This window comes from Etheostoma spectabile, chromosome 11 (assembly GCF_008692095.1).
Source record: "Etheostoma spectabile isolate EspeVRDwgs_2016 chromosome 11, UIUC_Espe_1.0, whole genome shotgun sequence".
NCBI lineage: Eukaryota > Metazoa > Chordata > Actinopteri > Perciformes > Percidae > Etheostoma > Etheostoma spectabile.
The window spans coordinates 12773617-12788153 of NC_045743.1; the positions used below are offsets into that span (position 1 = coordinate 12773617).

The 14537-nt window shown below is 40.1% G+C and overlaps 1 protein-coding gene across 3 annotated transcripts in view; it reads right to left on the reverse strand.

The window, feature by feature from the left end:
• The window catches only part of LOC116697561 (E3 ubiquitin-protein ligase SH3RF3), a 99044-nt gene that overhangs the window by 40994 nt on the left and 43513 nt on the right, over positions 1-14537 (reverse strand). For all 3 annotated transcript variants that reach the window (XM_032528848.1, XM_032528847.1, XM_032528846.1), the window contains exon 2: positions 1989-2264. In XM_032528848.1, the coding sequence (XP_032384739.1) occupies positions 1989-2264 (276 nt within the window). The remainder of the gene's footprint in view (positions 1-1988; positions 2265-14537) is intronic.

Sequence of the window (14537 nt, forward strand, 5' to 3'; positions counted from 1 at the left end):
TTGGTCAGAAAGAGCAGAAGTACATTCATCTATCTTGCACTTCCCAGTCTACACTTTACATCTCACATTTTTCTCCTGCGGGGATGATGACACACTACACTTTGCTCAGACCTGAGACCCCAACCCTACCCTACATGATTAGAGAGAATATAATTAAATATAAGTCATAACTTGAGTTCTGGGTTCAGGTCTTGAATGTGCTGAGTTTAAACATAGGTAATATTTGTGGAACTAACCATGATGGTTGTAGGATGTGCAATACCTGGTAGTGTACTGGTGCAATATTTTTAATTCAATATGGTATTGTGCAATTGTGCATTGTGCAATTCATAACATATTGACCACAGCAAGATTTAAGGGGGAATGTGCAAGTGTAGAATTAAGAGCAATATGAGGGGGAGGCTGTGCTGTGGGTTCTCAAACTATTTCTCCTGTGAGTGTGGGGAAGGTAGGGGGGTCTTGATTGAGGTTTATCGGATGTTTATTGAACGCAATTGGATGAGATAATGTATGCTTATGTTTAATGCATGTTTACTGAATGTTTATTGTATCAAGTGTAATGTGTCACCATTTTTTGTTCTCTTGCCTGCCCAAGACACATTTCTCCAATAGGAGACAATAAAGACGTAGGTCACTCCCAGCGGCGTGGACACCAAAGCCAGCAGCCATCTTTCGACCGTGAACTGAAACAGTGGCTGGGTAAGTCAGTTTAACACAGCACAATCCCTTTTAGGTAGGAAAAATATACACTCATCCAGGCCAGCTTAGGTCTCATTCTAACATTAAAAGTAACACATAGGGAAGAGGAGACAATATAATCAATGTTTCAGGCTAGGTTAGTCTTTAGTAGCTGTGTTCCTGTGTTGTATGAGCCCAGGTCAACTTAGCCTTTCAACAATACTTATTATTATTACTTTGTTATCAGATGTCCCACCAGAAAAATCCTAACATCGGCCGGAGTCAGCAGAACATAATATACACAATCAATAATGTATTATACAATAATTAATAATTACAATATGCCTTGTGAGCTGCATGTATCCTTCCACTGTGAGAAAGCATCATAGTGGTAGGGAACAGTATAACTGTGTAGTTTCATGGTGGTGTAAATGCTGTTTCAGGGACATCTAAAAGTTTAGAAGATAACCTCATCCTTAAAATTCCTCACATAAGACCCACTGACGGACAGAGCTAATGACCATTTTACCAATACACATAGTGTCGCATTGTGTTGTGTTTTAAAATCAAAAGCAGTGGAAATTGTTCAAACAAGGCACAATAAATTAGCAACTCATTTCATGTCAAGAAATGTCTAAGCTTCTAGGACTTGCCACAAAAGACAAGCCTGTTCAGATTTTAGCCACTTAACAGTATTTCAGCTGACAACAGCACTGTCTGGCAAAGCTCATGCAACAATATAGAACTACTAGTCAGTAACACACACCGCATAATGTCAAACAACTACACACATGACTTGCCAGTCAAACTGTTTATGCACACAGATTTGATCTGTTTCAGCTGTAAACTCTCATTGCTTTTGATGTGAGAGCTGATCACATTTATTCACAAAATAAAAGAATGAAGTACATGCAGGAAGAAGTAAATGGTGAAAACTGCAATTGCTTTGGGAAGGCACCATACAGAGCATGTCTACTTTCACCCTGTTTGAAGTTGCTCTGGTTTACATTCTGAGAACCAATCTGAAAAGTCGAGTCAGCAGTGATAAATTATTAGTGTCCTACAAACAACCACACTGGTTCAACACCAACGATAAGTGTTTTCTTCTACTATGGTATTTATCCTTTTGTAACCTCAGCCATCCCTCTCTCCACTGATTCATCTATGCAGCCTGTTCATATTACACATCATTGTATTTGTTCTGTGGCTGTTATAAAACTGTGTCTTTGGGTTAAGAGCGTGTGTATGTGTGTGTGTGTGAGTGTGTGCGTGCATGCGTCTGTGTGTGTGTGTGCGCATGTGTGTGTTACCTTGCTGAAGGCCAGACAGTCTTTATCCTGGTCTTTATCTTTGACCTCAAAGTCGTACAGTGCTTTGCCCTGGGGAGGAGTTTGGCTCAGGGGACGCAGCAACTGGATGTAACTAGCAGGCAAGAAACCATGGCAACCATTGAGCTCGCCATGGTACCAGTTGTCATCCACCTTGCGTCGCAGGATGATGATGTCACCCTTGGAAAATTGGAGATCGCCTGGTTCTTTTCCTTCGTAGGAGTAGAGGGCTTTACCGCAAGGCAGCGCTGGGATATTCTGAAAAACACACACATCACAAACATACACTTACTGCACAAACAAAGGACTTACATGCAGCTAAACAAAGCAGTAAATATGTCCTTATGTGCCTTGCTCCTGGGAGCAACATGTTGTTCCATATAGTGCTGCTAAGTCAAACTTTGTTGTGTCTTGTGTGTTTTTTTATCTGACCTGAAGTGACAATGCGATTCAGGCCTGAAATTGGATCAATCTTGATCTGTCTTATCTCTCTAAAATTCTACGAGTGAGGTCTTTACTTCTGGTGTCTGGTCAGTGTGAATATGGTTAAGAGCTTCTGGCATTGTTGGTGACTCCAACATTCTCTGGTCAGTGCAGTGGTTCCCAACTCAGGGGTTTGAGACCCCCAAAGGGGCTCGAGATAAAATAGAGTGGTCACAAGATGTTAAAAATAGTTTAAAAAAGAATTAATGTTTTACGTTTTTATGTTTTCTTGTGAAATATGCCGGATGGTTGTACCACTTTAGGCCTTTGTAAATCCCTAAAATAAAATCATGTCAGATGATTAGTGGTCCCAACACAATCCAAAAAAAAGTTAGGAACCACTCGCATGCTGCTTTTTTAGACACTTTTGTATATCTATGGGTAGAGCAGATGAACAGATTACCTGCCAGTTATCTTACTCTACACCAGAAAACACGGTCTTAGTGAGAAGAGTACTCTAGGATGTTCTTCTGTAGTGCACTCCCACGTAGCCATTAACATAAAAGGTTAGATGACAGGTGTTTTTTACATGAAAATCTTGCACAGAGTAGCATAAAGTGCATTTTGAGGCCTCTGCAGATTATTAAAAGCATAGCTGTCAAGTAATAGAGCCACTCTGTTGAAATGATACCAGATAACTACACCTCCCAAACCTTGGGGTAGACAATCTACTGAATTTACAGTGAACTGACGTTTCATTATATATTCTTCCTAAGGAGCTGAAAATGGGGCTTTTGTGCCATGTTTGGAACAAATCAGTTTCCTGTCTGTGGTATAAAATGTTGTATTGTTCTCAATTTCTTTTCATTTTTGAGGTGCCTCATATTTGAAGGAAGGTACAAATGAGGTAGTGGCTCCTGCTGGGATCAGTAAATTAATTTGAAGAAGAAGAGAACAAGAAGCCTGGGGGACAAAATGAATTTAAAGCAACACGACACTACTCAAAAATGTGGAAAATCCAATATGTTGCAAATAGTTGGCCCTGGAGACAAATCTGTATAGCCCGGATAGTTGGGTATGTGCTCCAAGTTTCATTTTATTCCCCCCAGCAGTACGTGAGATATGACTGGTTATTAAAATGTTTGCCAGGTAATTGCTGCTCCCACCTTGGGCCAAATACAGTAATTTTGAAAACGCCAGAGCAGCGTGATGCATCACTCCTTGGAGCTTCATCAAAATCAGGTCTGTGGTGTCTCGCTTATCACATGTCAAGGAAAAACACACACTGACCCATTTACACAGCATAAAGTGATGTTTAACGTGATGCCTTCCTTGCGTAGGAAATGATCAAAATGTTGCATCATGTTAAAGTTCTATTAACAAAAAAGCAACTGTATCATCATGGCTTATAGCAACCGTAATAGGCACAGCAGTCAACCTTTTTGAACTATGATGTCAACATGCAGGGGCGTAGCACACAATTCTGGACCCTGTACACAGGCATGCTCTATGCCCCTCCCCGCATCCACAACTATTCGTTCTAGTTACCCCCATTCCGACGCAGTATGCATAGGGCTAGTTAATTCCAAGACTAAAGACTTTCTGGATGCTTTCAGAGTTTAAACATTTTGTGGAAGATTACACCCCAGCAACATGTTGTGCTAGAAACATCGCTTGGCAGGCGTAGCAGGATTAACTGAGGGGAGTGGGGCATCAAATAAGAGTTGAATTCAAGTTCATCATATTAGTGGTTTTTCAAAAAAAAGGACCAAATCAAGGAGCTATAATAGATTTCACCTGCAGGTGACACAAAAGCCTCATTTCTATACAACCAGTGACACATACTTGCATATTAATCATCACACATATATTCTCATTCTCCCCCACACACACCCAAACAAAACGCTGCAGGTTATAAAAAGGAGAGTATCTAAAAGAAGATCAAGGTATACAAGCGTACTGTGCAATAGAAGAATACAAAAAAGAGAACTTATTTTCTTTTTAGAGAACGTGTTTACAACACACACACACACACACACACACACACACACACACACACACACACACACACACACACACACACACACACACACACACACACACACTCTTTTAATACACTCACTTATTGACTTCGCCGCCTGACTGTTTAGAGTTACTGTGACTGCCACCTGAAATTAGAGCTGCAAAGATTCATCGGTACAAAAATTACTACAACTATTAAATTGATCGCTAACTGTTTCAAAAATCAATCATTTGTAATACTTTTTTACGAATTCTTGTCTGATTTCAGCTTCTCTAATGTGAATAGTTAGTAATAATAGTTTCTTCACTCCTCAATGACAGTAAACTAAATATCTTGAAATGTGTACAAAATCAGACACTTGAGGACATCATCTTTAGCTTTGAAAAACACTTTTCCCATTTTCTGACATACTGAACATTAAAACTAGATGACCAAAAGCCTGTGTATGCTCTAATATTACACTAATAGGCCCTATTTACACTTGTCATTTTAAGTGTCTTGCATCCGGATAGGATATAGATGCAATTTAGGTGCAATTAAGGTGTCAATATACCTGGAGTGGTTAAGTAGCAGCCAAAAATGGCAGAGAATAACTTGTGCCATTTAGCAGCATAGTGACAACAATCAACAGTTAACAACACAAGTGAATAAGTGAACAACTATCATTAACACAAATTATGGCTTGACTTTGAGCGAGACAAAGGTTTTGTCGTCATCACCGGCTCAAACTCACACCCCTCCCTCCCTTGAGCTCTCTCACCAATACGCTCCTTCCACAGACTAATTCCTGACGTTGTTACACTTAGGAGAAATCAAGCTTACATATGTATCTTGAACAGATGGCTGTTTCCACACTCTCAACATCTGTCTAGAATAAGTCTCAAACCACCTCAGAGCCACCTCCCAAAGTGGGTTGAGCAAATTAATTTCAATGTCTTGGCTGAATTTACACTTTTTCAGGCTTTCCACACAATTTTGACACCAGCCTGCTGGGATTTGTTACCATTCTTCCACAAGAGTGAGGTCAGGCAGTGATGTTGGGCCATAAGGCCGTAGTCTTTGTTCCAATTCATTCCAAAGGTAGAGATCAGGGCTCGGTGCAATCAATTTCGTCCACACCAAACTCGGAAAACTGTTTCTTTCTGGACCTGACTTTGTGCACAGGGTCATTAGTGTGTTGAAACAACGGGCGTTCCAAAAACTCTTGCCACAAAGTTGAAACCACGCTATTGTGTAACATTAAGACTAAACGGGCCTACTAAAGGGGCCTTAGCTTGGGGGCATCTGGGTAGCTCACCTGTTAGAGCCCATGTTCAGAGGCTCAGTCTTTGCTGCAGCGACCGCAGGTATAATTTCAACCTGTGGCCCTTTGCTACATGCCATCCCCTCTCTCTCCCCTTACATATCTAAGGTGCCCTATCAAATAAAGGCCTAAAATGAGAAGAAAAAAAAAAAACAAGAAACATCCTTGTGGCAAAAATATAATAATAACGGATGTCTGGATACTCATGGCTATATAATAAATAGTATACTCATTTTTAAGTATAACTGTTCAGTGTATACAACTCTGTCATGTTAACACATTTATGAGAAAGGTTTTTGGAAGCTAAGTGAGCAGTACAAAGTTTACACTTGTATTTTGGACATAAATGTGAACACCCCAGAGAAGCAGCGTGTGTGAAAGAAAGAAAGAAAAAGGAAAGGAGAAGGAAAAAAACAGATGAGGGAGTAGAGACGGAAGATGGTAAGAAAATAGACAAACAGACTTGGGACTGTATGATCTGCGTTAGATCCCTGGCCTCCCCGCGTAATACAAATTGCATTTATACTACGCATTTGTTATTCCAATCACATTGTGGTAAGAAACGTTTTTTGTGAGTGAAGAAAGTGCTACATTTTGTACCACACAAATGGGTGTCAGGGTGGATCGCTGCTTGTCTTTCCTCTCACTTTTATTCCCTCTTTGTTTCTCTTCCCCTAGGACAACGGACTCGGATGAGCTCATGAAGCTACTGGAGGGCCTCATCAGGTAACTGCTGGGGTTGCTGCTCTACGATGGGAGGAAGGAGGTCGCTTAGCTCTCTCTGCTTAGGGCATCAGCTAAAACTAGGGGCAGGCTGCTGTCTCTCTCTTCACTGAGCCTGGGGCAGGAGGGTCAAACTGCATGAAGGAGGCCTTTATTTTTAAAAGGAAAAGATCCCACCTGCAAAAGGCCAATTCTTTTGTTTAAGCTTGTAATATTGCAGTCATCCCTGTGGATACAAAATCCATCACAAAAGATCTGTCACTAGAAAGCGTCTGAAAGGCACCATAACGTCATCTGAACATCAGTCACTGCAAGAATGATTCATTCTTCTTCTAAGTTAAAATGTGAATTATTCCTCCAAGACGTACTGCCACCTTAGTGGAGTGTGGGCTCTTAAATAAATACCTTGAATGTCAGGAAAAAAATGGCATTTTAGGGCTTCAAAAATGTGGCACAACGAAAAAAGTACCTTTTCCTTTCCCTTCACCCTAACTCTTCTCTCCCTCGGTGTACTTGAATGAATGTGGCAGTGTTAGTGTGTTGCTTCATGTCTTTATGGGATTGTTAAGGCCCTTTAACACATGCACTTCACTCCATAAATATTCTGGCAAGTTTACATGTTTGCATCAGCCAGGTGTTTGAGCTAGTAACATTGCTACAACTCTTCCTTCACAAGTAAGATCAAAAAACAACATTAACAGATACTGCACGTTAGGGCTGCACAATTAATCAAATTTTAATCACAATCACGATTTTGACTTCCCACGATCAAATTTGCGTGATCGAGTGATTTTTTTTAAAGCGTCATTTCATAGAACGCTCCGGTTTTTTTTGCATAGCGCATCTACCGCTCCGAAAACCACTGTCTGATCATGAGCCAGTCAGAGTAGTTCCCGGCATTGCGCAGCTTAGTTTCTAGATGTAGACAGTCTCAGAGGACAGAGTAACGGGAGGAAAACTCAACAGATAGCAGTCGTTCATACGTCGGTCTCAAGGTTTACCAGTTTCCTAGTAAACGCAACATTTTGTTCCGTCTGTTGTTTTTCAGACAACAGCAGTGAGCAGTGCTAGTCGGTGCTAGTTAGCGTCTGTTAGCTGTTAGGTCCTCTAGGACGCACCGGTGCAAATGTCCTCGCATCCGCTGCAATGCTGTTTATATGGATATGGTTTAATTTTGCGTTACATGACCCATTTCTTCTGTAAAGCCGTTTCTGTGTTTGGATCTCTCCTCTACTCTCTCTCCTCTTACTCTCCCCGCAGCCCCGCCACACAGCGCCGGTCCACACTTCTGACATTTGTCTACAGTTTTAATGGTTAATAACACAGCTGTATATTGTTAAGTATGAGGGGCAAACCTGTATTTGTACCAGTGTTTCCGTGGGTAACTACTATCGCGGCCGCCACGGCGAAGAACACAGAAGAAATTATTGAATGCAACTAACTTCAGTCCGTAGAGTAATAGCGTGAGACCGAGTTTGCTGTACCTGCAAAAGATGTGACCCATGGTCAGAATATCATAGTTCCTAAAAATACAGCGTAGTGATGATACAGACATTTCATACACACGACGTATGTATCTGCCGTTCGACCCATACTGGACCCGTTCATAATGATCAGCCGTCGCTCTGTGAGTAGCGTCCACTGCACTCCCCCTCTCTCCCTAGCTCTTTTAATCAGTTATTGTTGAAAACAAGTGAAGGAGCTTTCCCAGAGATACATTTAAAAAAAAAAGTATCCAACGCTATTTATTTCAGATAGCTAATTTTCATTTACATGTGTTGCAGCTGTATGTCTATACAACATACAACTTCAACATAAGAAGAATGTAAGATAATATGGATGTGAAAGCAGTTATAAACAGCCTATGTGACAATAAAATTTGTTTTGGTGAAAATCAACAAATAATCGTGATCACAATATTGATCAAAATAATCGTGATTATCATTTTGGCCACAATTGTGCAGCCCTACTGCACGTGCAAGTTGCAATGGTCTATAGACATGTAAACATCTTAATGTACATATATAGTACAAGTCATACAATTACACAATTATATATACTGTATACATATAGTTGCGCATCTTTTGCCACCTTCTTCAGACAGTAACACATTTTAATCATTGTTTGTATGCACAGGGAAGTAAATGCATGAAATAAGCCCTTCTATAAATGAAATACTGTGGATAAATCAATTCCAGCTGCAGTTTTGGAGAAGAGAAATATTTTAATCTGTTTTATCCTTGAATATTTTCTTTTTGTTGTAGAAAAACAAAACCTTCTCGGAAATCCGCCTAAGAAATTGCATTCTACATACACAACACAATCAAAGATTTAGCTTTAATCTAACTTTGTCCAGCATGACAATCAAGGAAAACCACCTTCAGAACCAACAGCATGTGAGTTATATTAGGAATTAAAATGAAAGCCAACACGTATCTGTCTTGTTAATTTTTACCTCTGCCAAGGAGGTTATGTATTCGGCTCGGCTTGTTTGGTGGTTTTCCTTTCAACAGGATTACATGATTTTCATGGAGCTTGGAGAAAAGGAAGCAACCGATGGGTCTGTGTTTTTTGTCGCATCTGTTATGTTCGCAGCTGCAACCCGGGACAGACACTTAGCGGCGACGTTTAGATGGTGAGTTTACATTTGTGTGATTGATCATCATGTTAAATTTATAGTATAAGCTTACACAGCGTTTAACAATGGTCCTGAGTCAACTACTGGTGCTCATAGTGTTGGAAATATATAGACATATGGTTGCTGTTACAGATTTGCATTCCATAGAAGAATGGACTGTTGGCCTTGGTGGAGGTCTGCACTCTTCGAATGCCCTTTTAGTTTTAACTTCAGCGTTGTCTGTCAGGCTGTGTGAAATAGGCAACATGATTCTATCATAAATTAATGATGAAATTGAGGAGACATTTGATTGCTACATTGTGTAGACATATTTTATATCTAGTTGGGGGTGCTGCTGAGGCAATAAGGAGCCGTTTCCCTGCAAGTTATAAATCCATCACTAAAGCAGGCTGCGAGACTCTTCTTTGTTGGTGTCATTACTTTCAAACTCCACAATGTCTTCCTGCTGTGCTCCCACCATAGTGAGAAGAGAGATGAATTCATAAAGAACAGTCATTTCACGTGTGAAAACAGTGGAATTATGTGAATGACCAAAATCAAGCCACGATCGTTGTATCCGACATGTGTAAAAAGGGTTTTTTAATGTTGTAACTGTCAATAGTATGATCAGCCATAACACACACACACACACACACACACACACACACACACACACACACACACCACACACACACCACGCACACACACACACACACACACACAAACACACACACATACACACTTCTTATTCAGAGTGCTCTCTCACCCCTGTGGTGCAGTAATTAGTGTTTGTGGAGGTCTTTAATGGACAGAAGGAGTGTGTATGTGTGTGTGTGTGTGTGTGTGTGTGTGTGTGTCCTATGCCCTTAGGGACAGACACACAAACATACGAGTCCCTCCATCACCCACTACTGAGACTCCCATCTGTTCAAGTGTGTGGTTGTGTGTGTGCTCTAGCCATAAGGTACAGGGAGGTGACATGTCCAACATGGGACTGACTGCTCCTTTCAACAAGGCCCTTATGACACACACACAAACCCTCACACACCCTCACACACACAGGGTTGACCATGTGTGGTTGATGGATTGACGAGTTTCAGAACTGATACCATAACGGATGTTTCTAAAAAAAGAAGGCCAGTGTTTTGACTAAATAAAATTCTAAAAAGAAATTCTAAAAACATTGTAAAACAGTCAAAATGATGATTTGAATCAGGAGATATCTGACTAAATATGTGAAATATAACCAACCTTTAGTACATGTCAGTTTTTGATACTCTGGCTACCAACGCATTTATTTTGGTACTAAAATTGTGTTAAGGTATGATACCCAGCCCTATATATCGGTATTGTTTTCCCGTCTTGGTACTGTGTGGAAACTAGATTAATACGTTCATTCTTAATATATGTTTCATTTCAAACCAAACTTGCCCACTGTCATGACTAAACCATCAACTATCAAGGAACTTTTTCTATAATCATATCAGCCTGAAATAAAAATGACAATATGTTCTCACATTGTATCATATCTTGAGTTATAATAAACGGTATAGCCCAGCAAACTGTATAGCACAGGTGTTTCTATTGCTTGGGAAAAAGTGTTAAAGACAAGAAAGACATGGGGCTTCACAGTAAAGTAAGAGAGGAGAAAATATAGTCATTTCACATCCATACACACACACACACTCTCTCTCTCTCTCTCTCTCTCTCTCTCTCTCTCTCTTATAATAGGATTTGAGTCTGTATGTCACACACTCACACCCATGCTGAGCTTATTAAATCAATAATTAACAGCCACCCTCAGCTGTGTTCGTAAGAGACAACACAAAGCAGTTTCTTCCGCTGGAACAATATGCTGCAACATCCACCACTCTTATCCTTGTTGAATGTACTGTGACATGCCTCTGATACACAATGTTCAGACCATAGACTGTATAATATGAATGGACAAAGCATCCGGTTCTGCGAAGTGCTGCAAATGCGGAAGTGCCTTGAACCTGCTTTCTATCTGAATTCCAGCCGGGTTTACTGAGGATTTATTACCTCAGTAAACATTTTAGTAAACTAGTTTTAAAGCATACCATACTATGCTCATTTTCAGGTTCATAGTTGTATTTCGAGCTTGTACCAGAATAGGTTTACATGGTTTTGATTTAAAAAAACACCATCTTTTTTTTGTTTGTTGCTGCAGGTCCTCTTTTCACCCTGTGTCTTTGCGTCTCTGTTTTAACTACAGAATGGGACATCTCACTTGTTTTAGCCACAGAGTGAGACTTCAAACTTCTACTATCTTTGTTGGGAGTTGCACATGCGCAGTAGCTAAGATCACATCAGCTAGATAACTCTTTCTCCAACTTTGATCAGTACGAGGCAGGATTAGCTGGGAGACTTCTTCTAAATGAGGGCACACTTGTGGAATACCTGCAGAACAGGGACATGGAAGTAGTTCTTTTGTAGAGTTTGGTGAACTAGTGTGTGTCGTAGCAGTGTTTTACTATTGAGAACGAGCTAGTATGCTAGCGCTAGCATGGTACGGTTCGCCACCTTGTCTCAGCTAGTGATGTAACAGTTCGCCTGCATGCGCATAGAAGCACCAGAGACACAAAATAACACCCCAAATCCCAGAAAAGTGATTTTTTTCATAACATGGGCACTTTAAGTCATCTGCAACACAGAATAATGATTATTTTTTGAATTATGGTCTTGTCAATTTTAAAATCAGCAATAAAGCAGGGGTGTTTTAGGGTGTGGCTATGATGTGATTGCCAGTGAAAGGGTGTAACAACGTGGCTCTTCCCTCTCAGCTAAAATAGTCAAATCAAAAACGTTGACTCATAGCAGATCTCCACCAACCAATGGGTGACGTCACACATGATCTGTCCATTAATATTAACAGTCCAGGGTTCAAACTTAGGCTGTTCAGAACTGAAGCACTTTCTGAGGTAATTACAAACTTAGACCATGCTGATAGCAACTGTAAAAGTGAAAAAACAGTGTAAGGTTAAAGACATGTAAGACTAAATAGTTATTTAAAAAAGAAAAAGAAATGGAAGATTTTTTTTCTCTCTCAAATGTAAAAACACTCACAACTAGATAAGTGTGCAAGAAGGTACAATATGATGCACAAAATTTGCTTTGGTGCCGCAACATCTTCCCCAAAAGCTACTTTTGTATCACAACTACAGTCAGACAAATTCCACTTTAAGATACTGAATGAATAAAGTGAACTGAACTGAAAATCACAAACTGAACTTAATACATAATATTTTATAACACATTGAGTCTAATGGGAACATTAAGTTAACTTGACAACACCCTCCGTAGCTGAGTCAATTGCTAGTGTTGTACTGCACTTTGGGAAGAGTTAATAATGTCACCTATGAGAGCCACTATCTTTATGCAGCTAGTGCATATCTCCTGTGGAATTTATTGACCTTATATTACTTAGAGACAGTAATTCAAAGCCATACACCTCAAAATGTTAATATGAGCCTAACAAAGAAAAAACTAATTACAGTCCAACACAGCCAAGTTAAAAAAAAAACATAGATTTTTGTAAAATGCCAGTCTATTCACTTACTTACTGTTGTTTTCCCAATATAGGCTACAATGATACTATATGCTGTTGTCCCTGGATTTTGTTTGTTTGGCAACAAAAGCTAACAAGCCGATATTTTTAGCCATCTAGAAGTCTGTCACTCAGCCTGTCCACCACTTTGGGGCAGACTGAAATATCTCAACATCCTATGTTGTGCACTGTAGCACAATGCATGTCCCAAATACCAAACTAGCAGGTGAAGAAAGAATCTCAGTGATTCTTAGGAAAATGCCACTTTGCATAAAAATAGAGCCTTGTGTGTTATCTGTTTCAAGAGTTGGATATACGTATGTCCCTGAGAAACCCTTTTGTGTCTATGGTGTTTACATATTAAGAAATTAATTAATATATTCTGTAAATGTAGATATTTGTAAAGTAGATCTTTGTTAACTTCTTGACATAAAACAAAAGAGAATTAAATACAGTTATTTACTCTTTAAATACAACATAAAACAGCAGATCCATCTTCATTTTAATTCCAATACATTACATAGGTATTTGTGTGTCCTTTCGGATGAGAACTAAGACTCAATTTTTGACGTTTTACTTCAAAGGCAACATTTGCATACTGTATAGAGGATGTGGAGGAGCTTCAGGTTAAATGAGCTTTGAAGGAAAGTGAAGGATTTAACGTTAAAGAGACTAAATGGTCTGGTTTGGAGTACTGGACCTATTCCGTATCCTGGATTCACTCATCTGTCAACTCTATTGCTCAGCAACACTAACATTCCCACGGCAAGCCAGTGTATGCGTGTGTGTGTATATATGTGCGTGTGTGTATGTGTGTGCATGTGTGTGAAGGATGGTTGATGGGACAGGATGTTCCACTCCCCTCATATCCCCATCCATTTTCCCAGCACCAAACCATTTTCTGTCCCCTGTAGTCCATCTATTCACTTCCCCACAGACACATACTCTCTCTCTTTAACTGTGATTACTCTGCTCGCTCTTCTCGTCCTTGGAGGGGCACTGGGCCATTACAACTTTTTTCCTCAAGGATTGTGTGCGAGAGTGAGTTTGTGTATGTGTGTGTGGTAATAGCATTGTAAATCTGCAGAGGTCTCTTTCCACTCTGCTGTGAGAGTGGCATTCTATCTTGCTGTGCTGTTTTATTAGAGCACACACTCAAATACAACACAAACACACACACACACACATTCCTGCACAGAGATAGAACGCTATTACCTGTGTGTTAAGATTATGTTAATGTGCTGAGTTTTAAGTAAAAATGGAAGAAAGAGATCATACACACACACACATGCACGCACGCACACTCGCTCACACGCACACTTGTGGGGAGAATCAGTTAACAATATTCTACTATGCTGTTTTCATTTGAACATACAACATGTAAAAAAACAAATTATGTCAACTTGCAACCACACTCATGCAAACATCAGCGCATCCAAACATGGACGCAGGCAGCTACACATGCACACACTGACTGTCTGGCAGTAATTCAGTGAACTATTGATTCACTTTCCATTTATAATTCATGATACAACACACACCTCAGGTGAAGTGGAGACACACACACATACACAGAGAAGTAGGAAGACGAGAAACACAACACCACTTACTGTGAACACACACACACATACACATACACACACACAAACACACACGCACACACACACACACACACACACACACACACACACACACACACACACACACACACACACACACACACACACACACAGTGTGGTAAGTCTAGCTGGCAGCTACCAGGAGTTCATCCATCTCAACCTTGTCTTCACCTCTCATCACTCCCTCATTCTTTCTCCTCCATGTCTCTTCTCTTCCTTCACTCTTTCAGTACATCCCTTTCACTTACCTAAGGT